Source organism: Pollachius pollachius, assembly GCF_949987615.1.
Source record: "Pollachius pollachius genome assembly, chromosome: 4".
Classification (NCBI taxonomy): Eukaryota; Metazoa; Chordata; class Actinopteri; order Gadiformes; family Gadidae; genus Pollachius; species Pollachius pollachius.
This window is the reverse complement of record NC_136937.1, coordinates 26,756,007-26,781,177: the sequence shown is the minus strand read 5'-3', so window position 1 is coordinate 26,781,177 and position 25,171 is coordinate 26,756,007. Positions and strand designations below refer to the sequence as shown.

General features: G+C 45.4%; 1 protein-coding gene across 1 annotated transcript in view; it reads left to right on the top strand.

Annotated features, from left to right (window-relative positions):
* Positions 1-25,171, top strand: part of xirp2a (xin actin binding repeat containing 2a) — a 57,971-nt gene that overhangs the window by 11,655 nt on the left and 21,145 nt on the right. Inside the window, exons 2-3 of the mRNA XM_079735919.1 lie at positions 7,198-7,312; positions 23,647-23,813. Of these exons, the coding sequence (XP_079592045.1) occupies positions 7,198-7,312; positions 23,647-23,813 (282 nt within the window). The remainder of the gene's footprint in view (positions 1-7,197; positions 7,313-23,646; positions 23,814-25,171) is intronic.

Genomic DNA, 25,171 nt, shown 5'->3' with positions numbered 1-25,171 from the left:
ACTCAGCTTTGCTATATTTATTCCGTGTCCTCAGCATCACACTCTCTCTCTGTTTCTCTCTGTCTCTCTCTGTCTCTCTCTCTCTCTCTGTCTCTCTCTCTCTCTCTCTCGCTCTCACACACACACATGCATACTCACATACATACATACACACTCATATACACACACACAAAACACACAAACAAACACAATTGCTAGATTGCATTTCATGTTCTTCTGATCCAGCCATCCAGGAGCGGGTCGTTGGAAGTGCAGTTTGGGCATTTTCATAAACCACCAACAACCAATCTGCTGCCACTGGTGTGTCATGCGTTTCAACGCTCTGATTGGTCGTAGGTCCGTCCTATTGCCTCCAGAGGCATTCTGGTCTGTGCCCGTCGGTGCCACCCCTTGGAAATCTAAAATTAAGTGAAAATTCAAGACTTCCAAGCGTTTGTTTGCGAATCGGTCCGGAGAAGTTCCGGCTAAGTGAAACCACCCGTTCCTCCAGATTTGAGCCCATCTCCCATCAGACCTTAAGATATTCATCTCAACACCTAAGGATTATCCCTCTCCACCTCTTTTCTTTCCTTGTGCCTTCAGTCCCATTCTTTTCACAATAAAATCCCCCAAACACGCGCGTTGATAACACTTTCCCCTGATATCAAATCTCTCTACCAGGGGAGACGGAGCGAAGCAGATGGTGGGACGGCGCGCCCAAAACAAACCCAAAAAACTCCGTGAACACGATGCCACGCTTCTGAGTCCAAATATAATTCATTCGATTTCTGGGTGTGCTTATGATCGACTTCTGCAGTTTATAGATTTCAGATAGCCGGGATTAGGTTTTCGCTTCGGGGACGCTTTTGTTGAGGGGGGAATTACTTTTCTTTTCGTCTGCAGCGCAGAAGACAATGGGTTGATATATATCAGTAAAGCGACGTGGTGGAACTGTAGGAACTGTTTTTGTTGTTCTGTGGATGAAATCGGGGCACTCTGGACTCAACCAAGAGGGATAACTGAACAGAAGCACCACAGGGGTTTCCCGATTGTCTGTTTGAGAGGAGAGGAGACAGTGAGAGGAGGACAGTGAGAGATAGGGATGGAGAGAGGGAGAGATGGAGGGACTGAAGGAGGGAGAGAGGGAGAGTAAGGGAGAGAGGGAGGGAGGGGAGAGGGAGGGAGGGAGAAGAGAGAGAGAGAGAGAGAGGGAGGGAGAGAGAGAGGGAAGGAGGGAGGGAGAGAGAGAGAGACATGATACATTTAGTATTTAGATAGTGAGGGAGGGAGAGAGGAGGAGAGAGCTAGAGAGAGAGAAAGAGTTAGATAGATAGAGAAATAGAGATGGAAAGGGATATAGATAGATGGATGGATAGAGATAGATAAAGAGATAGAGCTAGAGAGAGAGATGTATAAATATGGATGAATAGAGAATTCAGATAAAGAGAGAGGGAGAGGCAGTGAAAGAAGGAGAGAGTCGTTTGACACAAGCTCGGGAGATGTGTCATTTCATCTCAGCCCCATAATACACTCACTCTCCATAATGGCAGATGTGGTGTCACGAACCCCCACCCCCCCCCCCAAAAAGCACTAGAATTGAAGCATATCCTCAAACCTTGTTCTGCTGTGTAAACTCTTTACAAGCTGAAATCTCGCAAATCGTTTTCTGAAGTGCTGACTGCAGTCAACATTTCGTTTCGGGGACAAAGTGACATCGGCTATAAATTATTTGTGGCATTGTCCCGACTGAGCCGCTGGCCGTGCATGAGGAGGTGTGATGTCATCTGAAGATATGAACATATGATGTATCCTCCCTCGACACGGTATGAGGTCACGGGACGCGGCACATTGACGTGTTTTACAGCGTGTGGTGTCATTTGACCCGGTGTGAGTCCGCGTTCCACTGTGTGATGTTATGTGATGGGGTTTGACGTCATGTGACGTGGTGTGATGTCACGTGACGTGTCAATTATCAATGACCTGATCTGAATTTCTGATGTCCTGTGATGGCATGTTACTTCACTTGGCGGTGTTCGATGTCATGCTACAAGAGCAACTACCACAACGCAAAAATATATCATATATTTATATTTACGTAACAAGACCATAGTTAGATCTAAAGGTCTTTTGTCAGAGCAAGTTCTTAAAGTGTCACTGACATTTCCTCTATTCAACGCTTTCATTTGTTTCACAACTCTGTCATTTCTATGACACACACACAGCTGTCCTAAACCTAACCGTGAACCTAAATACACACACACACACACACACACACACATAGACACTCATACACACACCGATTTCCTAGCCTTAACCCTTAACCTAAATACACACACACACACACACACACACACACACACACACACACACACCCCACACACACACACACACACACACATATGAGGGGCCGCCTGGGACAGAATTCATACTTGGTCTTACACACACTATTATAATCTTGCATATACACCAGTATACTGATACACACACACTATTATACTCCTTTTACATGTATGTATGAGAGTGTATAGTCTTGTATGTGAGAGAGTATAGTAATGTATGTGAGAGAGTATAGTAGTGTATGTGAGAGAGTATAGTAGTGTATGTGAGAGAGAATAGTAGTGTTTGTGAGAGAGTTTAGTAGTGTGTGTGAGAGAGTTTGACTGAAACGGAAGTGAGTTTGATTCCTCAGTTCCTGATTGGCTGACAGAAGAGGCGGTCGCTTCTGGCACTCAAAATACTGCGCTGTCATTTCACTCTTGAATCTCCAGCGATGTTGTTATGCTGCTCAAGTGGCCGCCTGAGTTTGAGAGAGGCTTCCTCTTGTGACCGCCAATTCATTCTCAATCATGGCCGGTCCCTACGTGTTGTGGAAGTACCAGAGACGTCATTAAGGATTCATAATCTCATCCGTTCTATAAAATATTCTAATCTAGAACACTCCGGGAACTCCGGCGTGAGTCCAGGAGCTCTATATCTATCTGTGTAATATAATATATAATATAACGGTCAAAAGCTGTGTGCGCCTCCGGAAGATATCATGAATCTTAACGACTGCGTTGGATTCTCGGACGTCTCTGGTCCTTCCACATCAATCTGAAGTCCAGATTGAACCATGACATGGAGGAGAAAGGGATTGTTGCCGTTTGCGGACTCCCGGAGCTCCTCCGGCGAGGAGGTGCAGAAGGTCCCGCCGGCCCCCGGAGCTGAGCTTCGGTCCCCGCCGGAGGAGCTCCAGGAGTCCGCAAACGTCAACAACGCCCTTTCTCCTCCATGTCGTGGTTCAATTGTAATGACCATGGAAGAGGCAGTGAATGAAGTATTGCTTAGACAGCGATTTATTAGATACCATCGCTAATAAACCGTTGGAACACACACAAGACCGGTAACCACGACAACGCCGGTAACCACAACAAATCCTGCGGAGCCGAATCCCCACGAAAGCTTCCCCTCTAAGGCCCGCCCCCATCTCCCAAACCCTGTGACGCTACAATGTTATATTATAAAGATATCTATATATTATATTATCTTATATTATTTAGATATAGAGCTCCTGGACTGATGCCGGAGTTCCCGGAGGTTTCTAGATTTTAATATTTTATAGAATATTATAAGGTGATATTATGAATCCTAAACGACTTTTTTCTGATGTCTCTGGTACTTCCACAACACGTAGAGAGCAGCAATGGTTGACAATGAATTGCCGGTCACAAGAAGAAGTCTCTTTCAAACTCAGGCGGCCACGCGAACAAGCGACCAAATCATGTTTTGGTGCGAACGCAGAATCATCGCTGGACATTGAAGAGTGAAATGACAGCGCAGTATTTTGAGCGCCAGAAGCTACCGCCTCTTCTGTCAGCCAATCAGGAACTGAGGAATCAAACTCACTACTGTTTCAGACAAACTCTATCACGCACACTACTATACTCTCACACACAATACTATTCTCTCTCACACACACTGCTATATTCTCTTGCATAAACAACTATACATTCTCACATACACTACTATTCTCTCTCACATTCACGACTATACTCTCTCACATACACGACTAAACACTCTCATACATACATGTAAAAGGAGTATAATAGTGTGTGTGTATGAGTATAGTGGTGTATATGCAAGATTATGATAGTGTGTGTAAGACCAAGTATGAATTCTGTCTCAGGCGGCCCCTCATACACACACACACACACACACACACACACACACACACACACACACACACACACACACACACACACACACACACAGCTCTCTTAAACCTAACCCTAAACCTAAATACACACACACATACATAGATACTCATACACACACTGCTCTCCTAGCCTTAACCCTAAACCTTAATACTCACACACAGACAGTCACAGACACACATAGCTCCCATGCTGTCTAAAACTAAATACACACCCATACGCACACATGAACACACACACAGACACACACACACACACACACACATAGCTCTCCTGCTGTCTAGACTTAAATACACACATAAAAACACACAACCCTCCTGTTGGCTAAACTAAATACACACCCACACACACCACACACATAAACAGACACACACACATACACACAGCTGTCTATGTGGAACAGGTGTGTGTGTTGTATGTGTCTTTCTCTGTTTGTGTCTCATTCTCATACATACAAACAAATTGTTTGTCCATGCAGTGGGAAACATTTGAATATGTGTATTATGGTCAATTATTGTGGTCTGTAATAGATTTGCATTTGGAGCTTATGTGAGTTTAGGTTGCTCTTGGTTAGATATCATGAGAAAAGCTTATTTAGTTAGTGTCAGTTACTGATTCACTAGGTCAAAGCTTCCGTACACACACTTACACAAACACATGCATGCACACACACGCACGCACGCACGCACGCACGCACACACAAATGCACACATACACATGCACACACACACACACACACACACACACACATGAGCGCACACACACACAGACATACACACGTAAATACAAACACATATGCTCATTCATAAACACACACACATATTCACTCTCTCTCTCACACACACACACACACACACACACACACACACACACTCAAACACAGATGCCCATGACTGACACACACACATGTGCAAAGAGACAGACACATCCACAACGCAAGGTACACATAAAATACACCCATGCACCCATCATACATATACACAACACCAAAACTATTCCACTTTCCCTGCTTAAGTGCTTCAGTCCTCCTCAGTTCAGCAGAGAACAACAATGGAGAGAGTGATGGAGAGACAGTGACAGAGAACAGTAGAGAGAGAGTGATAGAGAGAAAGTGACAGAATAGTAGAGAGCGACGGAGAGACGGTGACAGAGAGTGGTAGAGAGTGACAGAGAGACGGTGGCAGAATAGTAGAGAGAAAGTGATAGAGTAAAGATGACGGAGAATGGTAGAGAGAGAGAGTGATAGAGAGACTATGACAGAGAATGATAGAGAGAAGTGATACAGAGGCGGTGGCAGAGATTGGTAGAGAGAGAGGGATAGGGGGACACTGCCAGTGCCCGGGAGAGAGAGAATGATAGAGAGAGGGCGACAGGGAATGGGAGCGTGAGAGTGACAAATTGAGTGAGTTAACTCGAATCGTCCGCTGGCAGCCAAAAAAGGATATCTGGCACGTAGATAAACGCAGACTCACACACATATCCTTGAGTGTGTGTCTGTGTGCGTTGCTCTAGGGCACATTGGGGACTGAACACAGAACCTTTGGTCTGAGAGTCAAACAGCCTAGCCACCAGATTATCCCCATTTTTATATTTTTCTCATTTAACTTCATTGGTGCAAACCGAATGTCTAGAGGTTATTTAATGTGTGTTGTTGTATGTCATCTTGTATTAGTTCAGAGAGAGAGAGAGTGATAGAGAGAGAGTGCGAGAGAGAGAGAGAGAGAGAGAGAGTGAGACAGAGAGAGAGAAAGAGAGCGAGAGAGAGAGAGAGAGAGAGAGTGTGTTCATGGAAAGACTGTCACTGTTGTCCTTGCAGCTTGAAGATCAACTACAAGAAACTGCTACAGGGAATATATTTGGTTTGCAAATATTACTGAATACACACGCACACTCCAAACACACACACACTGGGCTTCACACATACATACACACACACTGAGCTACACACACACACACACACACACACACACACAGTTGTTTCCCTTTTGTAATGACGTGCGCCAGCTTGGCACAGATTTAACAAAGTGGTTCTGAAGAGACAACAGGAAAACGTGTTATCTTAAAACACACAATTGATCCAGTAACACATAGAGAATAATATGTGAAGGTGGGAAAGACAGTGTGGGGGGCTGGGGGTTCCAACCCCCAGCCCAAAGGTTGTGGGTCCGGTCCCCCAATGTACGCCGCCTCAACGGTTGGCATCCTTGAGTAAGCTACCCCCTGATAATAACCATAATGTACCTGAATCACTGTTAGTCGCTTTGGATAAAAACAGTTGTCAATCGCCTCTAGATCAAACAATGCAGCTAGCCATTGGGACTTGCCTTTCATGACGCCACATCAAAATGACCGCAACCATTTCGGCCTCACAGGAGTGGCGGTGTAATGTTAGTTATTATGTTGGTAGTTATGTTTTTTTTTGTTGTTTAGTCTTTCATTGTGAAAGGATTTTTCCTTATGGGAAGGCATTGTTTGGTTTGAGTGTGTGTGTGTGTGTGTGTGTGTCTGCCTTTTCTGGGAACACAATTTCAGCCTCAATGCCACTGAAACCTTGACTGTGTCATTGTTCAACTTTATAAAAACCTGTTATGTAACGTTATCTGTGTGTGTTCGTGTGTGTGAGAGTGAGTGTGCGTGTATGTGTCTTTGTTTGTTTTCTGTGTTTGTTTGTGTATGTGTGTGTGTGTGTGTGTCTGTGTGTATCTGAGAGAGACTATTTGTGTGTATTTGTGTGTGTGCGAGTGTGTGTTTTTGAGTGTGTGTGTGTGTGTGTTTTTGTGTGTGTGAATTTGCATTAGAGAGTTCAGGGCAGTTGGGCAGTTCCAAATAGTGATAATGACACCCTAAACCCCTCCTCCCACCACACACACACACACACACACGTGTACACACACACGCACACACACACACACACACACACACAAACACATACACACACACTGGGGAAAAGTACAGGTGTTTCCTCTGAACTTTCTCTCTCTCTCTCTCTCTCTCCCTAACTCTGCCTCTTTGTCTCTCTCTCCAGGAAGTGAGAGACGTCCAGCCATCGCTGCCACAGCGGGGGCTGACCAGTCCCAGCCGGTTTGACCAGAGAGCAGACCTCTCTAACAACAAGATGGCCTCCGTGTCGCCAGAAACCTGTGAGTACCTCACTCCTTCTACTTCCTGTTTTGTTCAGAGCTCGGCTTTTTCAAAAGGGAACTTTTTCTGCCTGTTTTGCTTTTTGTGTTATCTTGTTCTTTCCTCTCCTACTCCCTTAGTTCAATGTTTCTTTTCTCCCTATTTTCCATCGGGAATTCCTTCTTTTGCAGTTTTGTAGCCTCACCTTTTTCCAAAGTCAGTTTTCTTATTTTTTTATTTATTTTTTGTGTTTGCTCAATTCGCATTCTGCAATCGTCTTGTGTTTTTTTTTCCCATTTCCCCACTGGATTTTCCTCTTTTCTCTCCGTTTCCTTCCCCGTTTTTGGATGACCTCTTTTCTAAGTGCCCCCTTCTGGAGCGCTCTGGTCCGTTGTGCGGCAAAGTGTCCCAAAGTAAGGTCATTATCGCAATCAGCCCCTTGGAGGTGCATAATGCTGCCAGATAATGTGCTGCTGCCTCCCTGGCTGCTGAGCCCTCTATGATAAACGTGTGCTGAGCTTACGCCGCGCCGCCAGGGCTAGCCTCCCAAGATCCCTCACTGCCAGATAAGGCTCCCTCACCGACGTGGCAGGTTTTTAATGGAAAGGCGGGGGGAGGAGGGGGGCGGGTGGTTGCCAGATAGTGGGGCTTCCATTACGGCGATAGCGGTGCGCTAACTGCGGCTAACTTTTTGGGTTTGTTCTCCTAGCACTGCTGATAGCGCTGTGCTAGGAGATATGGGGCCGCGGGGCGAGAGACACTATTTTTGTATGAGAGAGAAGTGGAGAGAGAGAGAGAGAGAGAGAGAGAGAGAGAGAATGAGAGAGAGAGATTGGAGAGGAAACACACATTGATACAGTGTCGCTGTGGGAGTTAGTACGCATAAATTAGCGGATTGTTTGGTGTTTCTGTGTGTGTGTGGCTGTGTGTGTATGTGTGTGGGTCTGTGTGTGTGTTTGTGTGTGGGTCTGTGTGTGTGAGTGGGTCTGTGTAGGTGTCTGTGTGTGTGTTTGGGTGACTGTGTGTGGGTCTGTGTGAGAGAGAGATGGGGGGAACGAGAGAAGGAGAGTAGTTCTAGGTAGTCAGGAAGTAAACATTCTTGTAATGCGTGTGTGTCAGAGAGTGTCTGGAGTAATCATTACGTACCAATTCTTGGGTTGTTTGGTGTGTGTGTGTGTGTGTGTGTGTGTGTGTGTAAGACAGAGAGATAGACAGCTAGAGAAGATAGATGGAGTACGGGGGAGGCAGGGAGGGTATTTGTGTGAGAGAGAGAGGGTGCGAAAGTGAGAGGGAGTTGGGCAGAAAGTTAGATGGAGTGTGAGAGATAAAGTGTGAGCAAGATAAAGGAGAGATGGGCGAGACGAGAGGAGTGAAAGAGAGGGAGAGAGGATGTGTTGATAAGAGAGAGAGGAAGGGAAAGGGAAGGGGAGAGGAAGAGAGAGAGGATATGTTGATAAGAACGAGAGAGGTAGGGAGAGGGAAGGGCAGAGAGAGAGAGAGAGAGAGGATGTGTTGATAAGAAAGAGAGAGGTATGGAGAGGGAAGGGGAGAGGAAAGGGGGTAGAGGGAGAGAGAGAGCATTGTGTTGAGGATAGAGAGACTACAGTGATGGATGTGTTGACAGGAAGTAGCCTCAGGGTGGCAAAGCGGAGATTTAAGAAACCAAAGCCTGCAGACACTCTTCTAAATATATACACTCACAGACAAAAACACACACACACACACACACAGACACACATACAGACGCAGACAGACACGCACACATACACACACACACAGACGCACACACACAGACGCGCACACACACATACACACACACACACACACGCACACACATACACACACACAGACGCGCACACACACACAGACAGACGCACAAGAAGACGCACACACACTCACATATACACACACACATACACACACACACACACACACACACAGCAGACACACACATACACACGCACACACATGCACACGCACACACACACACAAACACCTGTATAAATCTCGCCGCCGTCTGTGGTAGTGTCGGGTTGTCAGGCAGGCCAACAAGCGCCCGGCAGGCCAACCATTCTGGAAATGACTCAAAGGCCGTCTCCGTTCTCCCCCCACCCCCCCCCACCCCCCAACACTCCCTCACCAACCCCAGACCCCACCAGCCTCACCTCGACCCCCCACCCCCACCTCCAACCCGCCACCACCTCACTGTTTAAATAAAGCATGGGCTGGTGACTAACCGGGCTTTAAAAAGATTGACAGGCTCACCTTCAAGCGTATCTCAGCCCCTGCGCTCCATTTTAAACAGGAGACCCCGTTTGCTCTGTGGCGTCTCGCAGGGCAAAGAACATGAGACCCGCCGCCTATTGTTAAAGTTATAGTAGGATATATATATAGTAGTATGACGGAGTTAGATATGATTTGGGACATTTGTGGGGTTTTCCATAGGTATATCCAAAGTTATTTAAAGAAAATATGAAAAATGTAAAGAACATAAATACAATTTACATTAAATGTTAGCTTTTTTTTCTATACAGTATGAGGGATGAACCGCTCTGGTCTTTTTAGGATGATACCAATCATCTATTTGTTAGTGTGTGATCAGCCGATACTATAATGTACTATACTATACACCGGTTTTATTTACAGCTAAAGATTGTCCAGAATTTTCAAGTTTCCTCTCTGTAAAACCGGGTTATAAACCCAGTGCTGCCACACACTCTAAGGAAACCTAGTACTATATTATGAAAGATAATCAAGATCATTTCATTATAATACATTCAATTAAATAATTGTAGAATAATTTAGCCTATAGCATTCTATGAACAAAACATAACATAGATGGAACTCTAAGAGATGTATTCCCTGTTTAATTAACAGACTTGAGCAAATGATGATTACAAAGACTTAAAAAGGCTGGCGGCTGCGACAGATGATATAGACTTCTCTCTTCAGTTGCATCCTTTTTCCTATTTTCAAAAGACTCATGAATGTCTTGCTGTTTTAAACCCTGACCAAAATAACTGTTAATCATTTGTAGCATTTACCTTTCGTTCATTATTGTTTGGGATTTATTGAAGGACTTCTGCACACAGGGAAACAAGTTGATGAATGCATTGATGCATTGATACAAATTAACTCAGTCAAAACGACCATTCAGATAGGAATAAACATCAATAACTGGCATGATGAGGGAGTGTTTACAGTTTCACATAGATTAAAGGTGCATTGGGCAGAATTGAGTGACGTCCAGAATGGACTAAGGATTAATGGAAGACAATATTCATAAGAAGGTTTAAATGAGTGTTTAATACCATGAACATAAAGGAATTTTGTGTATTCATTACCTTGGAATGAGCCCTTTATATTTACATAGTGAGCGGGTCCTCTTCCATGGACCCAGGGCCCCAGGAGCAGTGCATACTTCCGCAATCCACCAGTGCTCAGCGGCCAAGCCTGGTATTGCAACTGTTTTAGCGGTCTGTGGACGGGTCCCTTGATTCATGGAGGTCCGGAAGTAGAAATCGCTGTTCACTCCAATACAAGTGGGGAACAGGAATGTGCCTCCGCAAAAAATGTCTGGATATCAATCAAACGCTCAGTATTATCTTTATACCATGTACTAATAAAATGTAAGTTTTCTCTTTTCAAAACGCCTCCTCAAGCGTATAATTAGCCGTTGTTTGCAGGAGAAGGAGGGGTGGGCAGCTGAAAGGAGCCGTAGTGAAACAAATGTCGTTCCGGCCCGGCATCCGAGAGGGCTCAGTGCACGTCTCCGTTAACTTCTCGTGTTAGTCTCGAGTGGTAATTAACCCCCGTCCTTTCTTTAATAGGTCCATGGCTCAGACCTCTCCCTTATCATACTATAATGCTAACAATGCTAGAAAACAAGAGTATTTCTGCATCTGGCACGTCATGCACTAGGGCGTGGCTTGAAACCTCCTTGATGCGGAAGCAAATCTCTCCTTTATGTTGCCCTGCGCCATTGAGCAGTTTTCATAGGAATGACTGGGCGGCCATGTTTTAGTCCGCTGTCCTTTCTTTAATAGTTCTATGATGGAGCCCGACATCTTGCACTGCCATGTTTCTACAGTAGCCCCAAATGGGCAAATGGCTTTGCAGAATTACAGACTAAATAACTAAATACTTATGTAACTTCATCTTAATAATAAATTAAAATCTATTAAGGAACCTCATGACTTGACACTTGGCTACTCGATGCTGTCACAGACGATCAAATCATTTTGGAACATCTACTGGCATCTTGCAGGCCACCATAGCTTCTCCTATGTTGTTTGACACGGAAGGGTGAGGCGAGGGTATTCAGTTTAAGGCAAGGGTATAGGCTGCCTATGCCAGATCTTCAAAATAAAAGTGGAACTGTAATAAATACATACAGTATGATGGATGACTCTTTGTTCACTCTTTGGGAGTCCAGCTACAGCAGCCAGCGCTTTAGTAAAGTCTAACTTTTAAGAAAGCATTGTTTTGTTTTCACATTGTAGGAAATACGTTGAAATGTAAGTGCTGTGGTTGTTATAATTTGCTGCATAGCGCTTTAGTTATGCCACTTCAGTTATGAACAATTATTTTTGAAATCGCTGTCTCTCATTTTCTATTAAAGTGGCGGATTCGCCAGTAAGTTTAACATATAGCAAAAGTAATTATCTGGGGCCAGCTTTGTCCTCTGAGGTTATAAATACTCTTATAGTTTGAACTAAAATGGGGATGTGTGAATAATGACAAGGGAAGTACTACTCTCTATTGAACATCCAAACCGGGAGACTGAAGCCCATATCCTCAAAAGAAGTGATCGGCAATTGAGAGGGTGCTCCAGAAAAAGAAGGCTTCCAGGCTCCTCGATTCACCCAGCCGCCAGCCCAGAATGGAGGGCCAAACCTGGGCAGAGGGAGGAGAAGACAGGGGGAACGGTGTTGGAGGCCAGCTCCAGCACTGTGCGCCAGGCCTCAATGGGACCCCTGGCGTCCAATGACAGCTGGTTATTGCATCCTTTAACCAAAATCAATGAACTGGGCTGCATGTCAATGGTCAAGTGTAGCCTACCTTTATTGAATGTCAGGGCCTTTTAAAAAGGAATTATGTTAACTGGAGCCTGAATTATCTCAGTGACTGACATAATGACGGCGTGTCTTGTCGCCAATTCGTCATGTGTGCAATATTATGTTTTTTGCTCTTTGTTTTTGGCACATTTTAAAGTCGACCGGCCGGTCACAGACTCCATTTCAGTGGTAGACATTAAATAAACATTTCCTAAGGGGCTCAGTGGCATTGTTTACCAGCGACGAAAGGTCAGCCGTTCAGGCAATAAACCCTGAGTTTGCGGGTCAACCCCTCTCATCTTGTGAGGTCGTTAATCGACCCTTTATGTTTGAGAATTCCCCCGGGGATGAATAAACTACAGCTACAGTCAAGGCTACGAGTCATTACAGGGACAAAAGCTATTGAATGTCGATTGGTAATCGTTAAAAACAACCCAAAAGTATTGAGAGGCGGTTAAGCTAGGGTTAATAACATTGAATAATGTCTATTTTCTCTGCAGGTGTCAATTCAATCGTCAATTCCCTAAATAAATGAGGGACTTGTTAAAGCGAAGTGGATTCCGCCTGCTCCTTTTAATTAACTTTTTATACTTTTAGTTTACTTTTCCCCTCCAACCTCCACAAAATAAAGTTTTCCCCACAGCGTGGAACATGACTATTTGTCTCCCGCTTCAGTGCAATGGAACTCCAATTGCGGCATAGGCATTTATACCGTATCACTGGGGCTTTCTCTCGCTTTAATCTGACGGTGAAATCTGGAGACAAATTACACGCACCCACCACAAACCCTTTAATTTCCTGAACCGTTATATCTGGTTCAAGCTCTCTGTTCCGTTCCAGAATGCTCTCCGGCCATACCACCCACCCACCCACCTCCACCTCAACCTCCGTCCGTCCCCCGTCCAATCCCCTGGCCTGGTCGTTGTGTATTCCACCACGGTTTGCAGTGGGTTTGCCTTCTCACATACGGAACAGGAAATCCATGGGCAATTTCGACACAGGATTATCAGCCCTGGTGCAGCCTCTTCCCCCGAAGCTTGATGAAAAAAAAACACTGGCCCTTTCCACCCGGGCCCCACACCACCGCCAACACCCCGGACCGAGAAGCCTGGGAGGGCACATAAATCAACACCATGTGGGGTGGTGGTGCTGGTGTTTGGTAGTGGTGGTGCTGGTGCTGGTGGTCGAATTGGAAACCATCCAAAAACAAATGTTGTAAGAGGAAGTGGACCCCCAGTAGTGAAGTATACAAGTAGCAAAGGGATTAGAGTAAGGATTTGGATGGTGTAGCGGTTGAGGTGTTGAAATCAGTTGAAAAGTTTTGGGTTCGAGAACAACAAATATATGTGGTCTAACCTTTGGGCATTCTTCATCAAGGCCCCCCTTAGCTGCTCAGAAATAACACCCACAAATTCAAAGAATACTTTGCCTACAAGCCATGGGTCTTGTACATTTTTTTTCATTGTTATGAACTATCATTATCAAGTCTCTTGAATTATATTCACCAATTGAACAAACTAATTTTTACTCATTTTTTGCAGTCACTCGTTACTTCCTGTCAAGCGTACCAAACTATTTTCCTGCTACATTGTGTCACTGAGTCCACCCAGGTTTCGTACTGTCACACAGTCAACAAACCTCACACAACCTGCCATCTATTTGTCTATCTCCACACCCATCCGTCTATCCGTCTATCTCCCCATCAATCCATCCGTCTATCTGCCTCCATGTCCCAGTAGACGTGGAATCGTGTCACATGACAGGCTGGGCTCCGAACCGCCAGGGAGTGTCGGGAATTGACACTCCCCCGACAGACAAAGAAATGAAAGTGAAAGCAAAGAATGAATTCCGAATGCAACCACAGCAGCAGCAACCTGTCCTTTGGGGACCACCCAGCTGTACACCCTGACATACTGTGGGTCAAATCAGAGAGAAAAGGCCAGAGGAAGTGAACCAGAGATGTGTGTTCTCCCTGGCAGAGACTCCAGCTGATGGTTCAGTTCACACAGAGAGAGAGAGAGAGAGAGAGAGAGAGAGAGAGCGAGAGAGAGAGAGAGAGAGAGAGAACGAGAGAGAGAGAGAGAGAGAGGGAGAGAGCGAGAGAGAGAGAGGGGGGGGAGAGAGAGAGAGATTCAGTGGTTCATCCCACAGCAATGTTATCCTGGAATACATGAATATTGTTGAGACGTTCAGATGATCTCCAGCCCTTGGTTTCTTTTCTTTTTTTCTTTTTGAAGGAATGGTTTGGGATATTCGGCTGTGATTCCAAGGGAGAGGCCCATGTGTGTATCGTTTCTTCCTACAAAAATAACCATTTATTTTGTTTGGTTTGTTTGCTATTGTTTATGTGTTTGCCCAAATGCAGTTCTACCTGATCAAATATTGTTTGTTTCATATATTCAACGTGTCAGACTTAAATCCTTCTCGGAACATCCTTTATCAAATAATACTTTCTCACTGGTACTTCCAATCAGATCTGCTTACATATATGGGATATTAATACCAACTGTCACATAATTTATCATCCAGACAGGACTTGGGCAGAAACCATACCGGATTCCTAACTAGCTTAGGTTTACGGAGCTCTTTTACAGGTAAGGTTTATGAGGACAGGGGAAAGTCCACTAACACCCCTAATACTATTCCTGATCAGCCCCAATTTGGTCATTAAAATGTAAGTGAACCAACTGTTTCAGCTCAATGTCGAATACTATGAGATTTAAAACAATGTGTTTTGGTGCTTTGAGTTCTAGGAGGCAGTGGGGCGTGTTATCCCCATGGTTACGACCCATCGCAACTTTTAAGCACAGTCGTTGTGTTTTGGTGTTATAATGAGAGCTGTTGTATCTGAAATGATTTACACACCGTGACCTGGTCGGAGCAGAGTAGAACGTTCACTACATTTTTGACGAAGACTGGCAGAAAACGCAGGATTGTATTCCTGTGTTCTCCAAATTAAAGTCTTATTTTAGTTATGGAGACAAAATGGCCTAGATAACTATGTTGAACATCATAAAGATATTTAACTACGTTTAAAACAATAAAATAGTATTTTGGGTTCACCGTTTCTTTAAAGGGGGACCAGCACACTCTGCTGTTTTGTAGGTTGATACATTACTGCCTCATACACATTTTGTAAAGAAGTCACTATGTGCAAAAGAATTGGAGAGAAAATGAAATGATGTTGTTTTTTTCAAATCGGAACAATAGAGAATGCAAACCGCTTTTTATATTTGTCTAATAGCAGTACTCTGTGACATTAGAGAATAGTGAGCGTTGCGTTCTCCGTATGCGGTTTGAATATAGCAGTACATATAATATAATTGCTATGTAGAAATCACGAGTAAGGCGCCCTGCTGTTGGTCTCAAAGCCTGGGTAAATCCAAGAACTGGTTCTTTTAAATAGGCCATCACGACCATCAGCAGCCTTCTAAAGTAAAGCAGCCTCAATCATTAAACACTATCCTCAATTATTTAACCACATGGCTGCAAATTAGCGACATGCGCTACTGTGAAATGTGTTTGGCTAATGTGAACGCAGCTTCAAGTGTTTCATACAATCCCCCATATCCTCCGCAAATCAAACAAGTAGAAGTTTTCCTGTCTGTGCCATCCACACACACGCACACACACAAACACACACAAACTCACACTCAAAGACACACAGACACTATCATAAACAAATACATTCACACACAATCTCACACTCACGCTCACACACAGACACACACACAATCTCACACAGTCACACACACACACACACTCACAGAATGTATCTCACACTCACGCTCACACACACACACACACACAATCTCACACAGTCACACACACACACACACTCACAGAATGTATCTCACACTCACGCTCACACACACACACACACACACTCTGTCTCACACTCACTATCTCACATTCACACTCACAAAATGGTGAATTACCTAGCGTAGTATGCAGCAAGTCCTACAGAAGACAGAGCGGGGCCATTAGCCAGCAGATCTGCTGCCTCCAAACGCAAAACTAGCAAATCAGCGTTAGCCGCAAAAACGCCTTTCGGTCTATCGATCGGATATGTAAAAGAAAAGGTTACCGTTCAATTTAAAGTCTCACTCAAATTGGATGATTCAATTTTCAAGCAGTTTTCGCAGCCTGACACTTCCGAGCTATTTTAAATCGTAGTTGCTTGGGGATGAGCGATGACGACCGCTACAACGCTAACAATCCAATAAACCGCACCCGACACTTCCCTCGCTAAGTCATCGATTGCGCCATACGCATGAGGACAGGTCTATAAGACCGGCATGACGGAAGGTTAAGGACATGTTGGGTGCCTCTTCTAAAAAAAGACCCAAAACCCCATCCCGTTAACCCTACTCACCCCACTGCCCCCCCCCCCCCCCCCTAACCTCAACCACCCAAATCCAGGCAGGGGACGGGGACGGTGGTGGTGGAGGATTGGGGGGGGGGGGCGGGGGTCTAAAATAAAATCAGCTGTCATCGGACGCCAGGGCCCCATTGAGTCGTGGCGCACATAGCTGGAGCTGGCCTCCAACGCTCTACCCCCTGTCTTCTCCTTCCTCTACCCAGGTTTGGGTGTCCGTTCTGGGCCGGTGGCTGGGTTGAACCGAGTTGGCTGATCGCCTTCCGTTTTTCTGGAGCCCCCCCCTTCTCAACTGTCGATCACTTTGGGATTTATATTATACTTTTTGGTACTTTTTTTTTCGGCTGAGTTTTTGGTTGAAGCGACACATAAAAGGAAGCCACTTCAGTACAGTTCAGTAAGGTGAGCGTCGATAGAGTGAGCTGCGTGTTTGATGAGTTGAGTTTGTTTGCTACGATCCAAAGGGGGCATTCTGTTGTGGCACTACAATTAGAGTGTTCCCAGTGACTGGCATGGAATGCTTTCTGAGGGGCTGGGTTACTTGTGTGTGTGTGCCTTTTGTGTGGTGTTTGCTTTGAAAACTGTTGTTACCCTCCATCAGGGGTGACCCAGATGAGAGAAAACAAGGGCAGGGAAGGCAAAATAAGTTGACAGGGTAGTACGTCTACGTCAAGTGTGTTGGGTTCTGTGTCGGCGGGTTCTGTGTTCGAGGCCAGGAAGTAGTCTCCTTCTGAGAAGCCTTCACCCCCCTACTGGCTCCGTAATGCCCTGTAGCTGTGCCTGCTGCAATGCAGTCTCTTCGGATGTGAGTGTCTTCACTTATTACCGCGAGACAGTAACACATAGCTATATATTATGGAGGCCCACTTAATTCTGTCGAAACCTTTATGCATGTTAATTCAGAAGAAAAAAACCTGATCTGGCTTGTTCTTAGCCGGTTCCATTCGGCTGCTGTTCTGTTTGAATGAGTCATCAAACATGAATGGAGATAGGGGGGTGGTGGTCTCTCTCTCTCTCTCTCTCTCTCTCTCTCTCTCTCTCTCTCTCTCTCTCTCTCTCTCTCTCTCTCTCTCTCTCTCTCTCTCTCCCCAAGACCAGACAAGCCCAGGGGCCAGCTGCACACAACTGAAATATTCTGAAGAAAAGAAGCGATAAAAAAAATAAAAGGAGCGAAAAAAGAGAGAAAACGTGGCAAATCAAAGACAAAGTGCTTTGCTTAGCGCCACGGAGAAGCGCTGCGGGGCAATACAGGCGGGCGGTGGTAAAAAAAGAAGTTCTTTTGATGGATTTGACAGCTCAATTATTGCGCGCCTGTTTTGCCTGAGTCACTTAGGAACAAATTGCCCTGCGTGGCTGACATATCAATTAGCGTTTCTCTTTGCTCCAGCTCTCTGCGGTACACCTTGAGCCCACCCAGATCCCTTCTTCGTGTTTTTTTTTTTTTCCCGCCTTGGAGTGTAGCAAAGCCGGACGGTTTCATTGTAGACGGTTTTATTTTTTAACGCACGTTTCGGAGGAGTTCATGAAAGTCGTGCGTGTTCCCAGACCAACCTGTGGACGTCTTTTATTTCTCAGACAACACTTGTTGTTTCTCTCTCTCTCTCTCTCTCTCTCTCTCTCTCTCTCTCTCTCTCTCTCTCTCTCTCTGTCTCTCTCTCTCTCTCTCTCTCTCTCACCCTTTCTGTTTCTAAACCCCTGTCCCTGTCTCTCTTCCCAACCTTGAACCCCTGCCTGTCACTTCCACTTCCACACGTATTTAATTAGCCTCCCCTCCCCCCTCACTCCCCTTTCTGTGATCATTTATGCACCACCAGTGCCAAGCCGATAGTGACAGCTGGGTCATTGCCCCCCTGCTTTTCTCCTTTCTTTTCTCGGCTCAATATAACCACTGGAGAGTGCACTGCCCCTCGATTGACTTTTCCCGGTACCAGCCCTCCCCCCCCCCACTGCTAGCGCCAGCTGAAGCTCTTCACCATTGTGCCGGTGGTGGTGGTTTCCTGCCATGCTAATACCCTCACCCCCCCCCCCCCCCCCCCCCCCCCCCCCCCCCCCCCCCCCCCCCGATGTCTGGAGGAGGTCTTCCTCCTCTGCGCCAATTGGGTTGTTTCCTCCCCACCGCTGGAGCTAGCTCGCCCCCTTGGCATTGTGCTGGTGGCTGTTGGCTGGGTACCATTCCACTCAGTTAACCCCCCTCAAAGCAGCCAGCAAATCACCCAATGAGCCATTAATCGTTGTGTGTCTGGAGCGGGAACAAACATGCCCCCTCCCTCTGAGAATTTCCTCCTTTATGTTTTGTGTACACCCCCTCCTGTCCATAAATGAAACTAAAACCTACAATGATGGGGACCTGGGAAGACTCAGCCGGCCGGGACCACGAGTTAACCCTGGAAATAATAGGTCATTGAGTTTTCTTCTTCTTCTTCTTCTTCTTCTTCTTCTTCTTCTTCTTCTTCTTCTTCTTCTTCTTCTTCTTCTTCTTCTTCTTCTTCTTCTTCTTCTTCTCTCTTTCTCTCTGCCGGTCATAAAGCCCGGGCGTTGTAAACAGGGACTAATGGTCTCATTAGGGCAGGAGGGAGGAATAGGCAGCAGGCCATCACGGGTAAAAGCCAATTACAATGCAAATGAAACATCAGTTGTTGCCAAGGCTAATTAAGAGCTGGTTAGTGGTCAGGAGAGTGTGGGTGTGTGTGAGTGTGTCATTTTGTGTGTGTGTGTGTGTGTGTGTGTGTGTGGGTGTGTGCGCTTGAGAAATGTGTCTGATGGAGGAGGCGAAGGCGAGATGTGTGGCGGAGGTAGAATTTAGAAAAAGGGTTGGTCTCCAATTAACAGTCCTTGAGTCTGACCTGATTTTCTCCCTCCTCGCTCACTCATCATCATTCGTCATTCTCTCCATCTGTCTCCACACAGTTTTTCTAGAGTCACACACCCTCCCCATGGCGTCCATCTGACCCCCTAAACAAAGGCACACACACAAACACAGACACACACACACACACACAACCCCTGCTGTAACAGTGCAACATGACTCCCCGAGACAGAGGCATCGGACAAAAACACTTTGTACGCCTTTTTTGTATATTTTTTGCTTGCTTGCCGGTCGCTATGACCTCATCCCCGGCGCTACGCTTAGCTTAGCATGCGGTATGCCGCCTAAAAAAAAAAAAAGCCCCGAGATATTCTGTGTGTCGTCTATCTGCTTCAATGACAGCCGAAGAGCCCCCCACGTCCCCCGAATACAGCTAGGACACGAATACTTCTTCTCCAGTGATGAATGTCGCGGATTTATTTTGTTCCGTTTTTGTATCCCTGTAGGGCCTTGAGAGTAAGGTTACAGTCAGACCTCCGGTATTGGGTGGCCGCAACGTATTTATAGAGCAACGGCGGGGCCGAAAAAACCCTGGTTTATTTTCAGTGTTTGCTGTCTCAGAAACGACTGTCTCTCTCCCTCTGTCCCTGTGTCTCTCTGCCTCCTTATTGGCCGGCCGAACATTCCGAACGTAGCAGGGTTCTAAAATAGCAGCACGGTTGCATGGATGCAGCGTCATTAAGTCACAGGTTTAAATGTGATTCGTTGAAGGAGTGATGACTCTTAAATTAGTGAATAATGTCGACCTCAGTGTGTTTTGTGCCAGTCAATTTGGGAAGGTAACTGGACCCCAATGTCTTTGTTCTGGTTAACCTGGATTTATATATCTAGAAACGTAATACCATTCATTCCTTTTGGGCAAATGTCCATCTTCTTTTATAAAACGTTTCTAATAAGACACGTCTATTCAACGTCCTCTTCAATACATTTTGAACCCATTTTTTTGGGATAATGAATACATGTTTTCACCTTAATTCCTCTGCATGGCAAAAATAATTCATAAACATATTTAATATAAAAAGAAAAAGTTATAGTTAATCAAGTCTGGTTGGATTAAGCCCTTTGCAGTGATTCAATTATTATAATAAAATGTAGCTATTTTATAATGAACCAGCCATTGAAAAGAAACGATTATAACTGGACTGCAGTGGCAACACTAATAGAAAAGCCTCTAGAATATTCTCAGAATGAGATGAGACGCTCTGGGAGTAGCCGGTATATTCATAGACTTTCTGTCACGGGGCTGACAGGCTAAGCTAACATCCTAGCTCACTCTGCACAGCGGGAGGTTAAAGTAGTTACACGCTACACTGAGAACAGTATCCTGCTACTGCTAACCCTTTCCCAGTGATGGGCAAGCTACATGGAACCGGTAGCAAGTTAAGCCACCGGTAAGTCTACATTCAACAAAGCTTCACTACGCTGGAGCTAGCCCCCAGGGAAATGTAGCACACTAAGCTAAATCAACCCTACATAGAGGCTATTCATATATATATATATATATATATATATATATATATATATATTTTGTTACCAATAAAAATACATTGAACCAACTGATTGGCAGCCAAAACATTTTGATTCATGTTGTTTAGTAAACAATAAGCTGTTCTCTCTGCTCTCAATGCTCTAAAACCAATTTCAAACCAATTCCGAAACAAGCATCTGTATTCCCCTGCAGCCGACAAGTCACAGGATTGGTGTGGGTGATGTGTAAAGTGCTTCTGTCGGCTAAGATGCTTGGGTAGATGTAGCTTGTGTGGACGCTAGCACACTTCATCAATAAAATAGTAACTGAAAAGCCTTTAGATTCAGAATACAGAGACGCTTCCGCCACGCTACTGACAAATGTAGTTCAACTGGTAATGATGCTACTTGTAGCAATACTCCCACCATGCTGCTTACAAAATAGTTAAACTGGTAATGCTGCTACTTGTAGCAATGCTACAAGTATGCTACTGAGACATGTATTTCAACTGGACACGCCTCTTCTTGTAGCGACCCTAACACAATGCTACTGACTAATGTAGTATAACTGGTAACGGTGCTACTTGTAGCTACGCTAACACCAGGCTACTGACAAATGTAGTTCAACCGCAAACACCGTTACTTGTAGCAATGCTACAGCCCAACACTGCCCTTTCCATGCTTTGTACATTCAACTTTAAAGGATCTTTTTTTAACCGAAGGAGGAGGAGAAAAATATACAAACATTTCAAGCATGATATCCATCAAAGCACCGACAGCTAACGAGGACATTATTTTATTAGACCGTTTGTGCATAGCTGCATACCGCCATGTATATTTAAAATAACCCTGATATGTAAGCTGCGTGTGCTACACACACACACACACACACACACACACACAGAGACACAGACAATCACCAACCAACAGCGGGAATGGAAGCCAGAAGCAGGAGTCAGGAGGTTACGGGTTTGTGAATATAATGAGGGAAGATGGCGACCGTGTGCTGGGCCGCGAGGGGCTTTCATCCCACCAGCTATTTGTTAGCGCGGAGGAACGTGCGCGCCGGTGGCTGAAAGGTGGCGGAGTGGGAGGACGAGGCCGATCACGAACACTGCGTCTCCCTCAGTAGCTTAATGACGCTTTGAAGAACGGGGGGAGTCAAAAAGTACTGGGAAAATCAATGTCCTCGTCTAACTTGCCGTCCGCCGGGAGGCCCTGACGAATGGGGGGAGGAGAGGGACGGGATTTGTTTGATTGGGCGGAAGCGTTGCGTGGCTTTGCTCCCCGTCGACCTAATGGATTCCGTTTTGTCTGTCTGTCTGCGGGTCTGTTTCTATCTGTCCCTCTCCCTCTCTCTCTGTCTCTCTCTCTCTCTCTCTTCATCTCTGTATCTCTCTCTCTCTCTTTTTCTATAAATTATTCTATCTTTGTCTCTCTCTCTCTCTCTCTCTCTCTCTCTCTCTCTCTCTTTATCTATATATCAATTTCGCTATCCAGCTATACATATCTCTCTCTAGCTTTGTCTCTTTATCTATCTCTATCCATCCGTCCATCCATCTATTGCTCTTTCTATGTCTCTATCTATCCATATCTATCTTTCTCCCTCTCTTGATCTCTCTCCCCCCCCCCCCCCCCCTCTCTCTCTCTCTCTCTCTCTCTCTCAGTCTCTTCCTCTCTCCATCTTCCTCTCTAAATGCATGTATCATGTCTCTGCCTCTCTCTCCCTCGGCCACTGTCTCTCTCCCTCTCTCTCCCTCGGCCACTGTCTCTCTCCCTCTCTCTCCCTCGGCCACTGTCTCTCTCCCGCTCTCTACCGAGGCAAGCCTCCGACCGCAGGGTGACTGTAGAGTTTCATGTCAGATCTGTATCTCTATTTGTTTCACTCAAGGCCTTTGAAAAAAAAAACGACACATCAGATATTTTCCCCCTCCTTCAGCGGCATTGTGTAAACCGCCCATGCGTAAAATTGTACCATCGTCATGCAATTATGTTTCGTTGTCGCTTTGAGGAGTACAAGAAATATCTATTATCCCCAAAACAATTTTAACGTCTCAGTGGGTGTGGAGAGGCTGTCTTTGATGCGATTGGCTGAAATGGTCACCAGGGTGACCGGTGATCTGAATGCAAAGCAGTGAGCAGTCGACTTCCTACAACACCACTTAATGAAACAACACTACAACCCCCCCCAGACCTATTTACCGCTACACTTCACAAAGTTGTGTCTTTTGTGTGTATGTGTGTGTCTACTGAATACATGTGTTTGTGCATGTGAACCTGTGCTCATGGGTCTTTATATATTTGTGTGTATGAGCGTGCGTGTGTACCTGTGTGTGTGTTTGTTTTTGTGAACTTATATCTTTGTATCAATTGTCTACTGTTAAAAGTTTTTTTTTTCTCTTTGTGTCTGTGTGTGTGTGTTTGTGTACGTGCATGTGTACTCATATGTGCACTTGTTTACATGGATGTGTGTGTGTGTGCGAACATATATGTGTATCATCTGCCCACTGTTAAATTTATTTCTGTTTTTGTGTGTGTGTGTGTGTGTGTGCGTGTGCGTGTGTGCGTGTGTGTGTGTGTGCACAGCTGCAGGCAGCGTGTCAGCGGGTCTGAAGAACGGGTCGGGACCCCACCGCTCAGACCCCCAGGACCCCCAGGACCCCGACGGGGAGCCTCTGTCTGTGAAGGAGCGCCTGGCCATGTATCAAGCGGCGCTCAAGAAGGAGACCGGCGCCGCCACTTCCTGTGTGGCGGTAAGACGATAGTGGGGGGGGGGGGGGGGGGCGGGAAACCTGATACTAGTGCGGACGTTTCCGGAACACAGATACAGACAGATAGATGGTTAAGTAGACAGACAGACAGACAGACAGACATACAGATAGACAGCCAGGCAGCCAAACAGACAAACAGAAAGATATTTATGCAGACTGATACACAGACAGACGGATAGATGGTTAAGTAGTCACACAGTCAGACAGACAGACAGTCAGACAGATGTTAATCGCAGACTTATATCCAGACAGACAGATACACAAGCAGGCAGCCAAACACACAGACAGAAAGATATTTATGTAGAATGATATACAGACAGATAGGTGTACAGACTGACAGACAGACATAGGGCCCTATCTTGCATCCAGCGCAATTTACTTTCCACACTGACACATGTGTCGTTGCTAGTTTGCAACTGGCGCAGAGCTTTCTTTTCCCTCCACCGCCACGCGTCGGTATCTTGCGCCCCAAGGGGCGGTTCGGCGAAAGGAGGAGGCGTGTTCTGGCGCAAACGTTCCCTGGTGGTATTTTGCAGTTTTAGAAACAATTCCGCCACAAACCAGGAAATACGTGGTTTAAAGTCAGTGGCGCGTTTTTCAGATGCTATTTTAGGGGCGCATGCATAATGTTGCTTGTGCACCTCACGCCTAACCTTTGTGTCTCTCATCTACCTAGCCACACATTATTGGTAAATTATTTGGGAAAGAACAGTTGATACAGCGGTTATAAGTTGTACTTTTAAATCAATGCATATGCAAACACTGTACAGCAAACATATATTTTCTTGACACAGACATCGTGCACAAGCCCATCACTTTTAGGATTGATGAGTATTTGATCGTGAGAAAACATTGTTTTACCGCGAGTGAGTGTTAAAAAGATTGAATGAATGCAGGCGCGCGTGTGTGTATGTGTAAAATGATTAATGAATGCGGGCGCGCTTGTGTGCGTCCATCCATACGTTAAACACGTAACGCATAATACAGTCCATGGCAATGTATAATAACGGGGGGACACATGCATATTAGGAACACAAATCGATAATGATAATGCATACAATACTGGTAAGAAACAATGTTTATAATGTATTGCGTATATCATTAAATAGAACCACAGTTACCGCATATCATATGTGTGTTAAGTCTTCTTTGCCGAAATTTATTTGAGGATTTCTGAAGTTGTGGAAGAAAACGCTATTCGATGTGTGAATTAGGCCATATTATTTGGCCACAAACTGAGCCATTTGAAGTTTGAAATTCATGTGGTCATGCATCTGTCTCATTGGAGACTGCGCGCTGTCAAAATATCAACTCGTCCGATTCAAATGCGCTCATGGCTC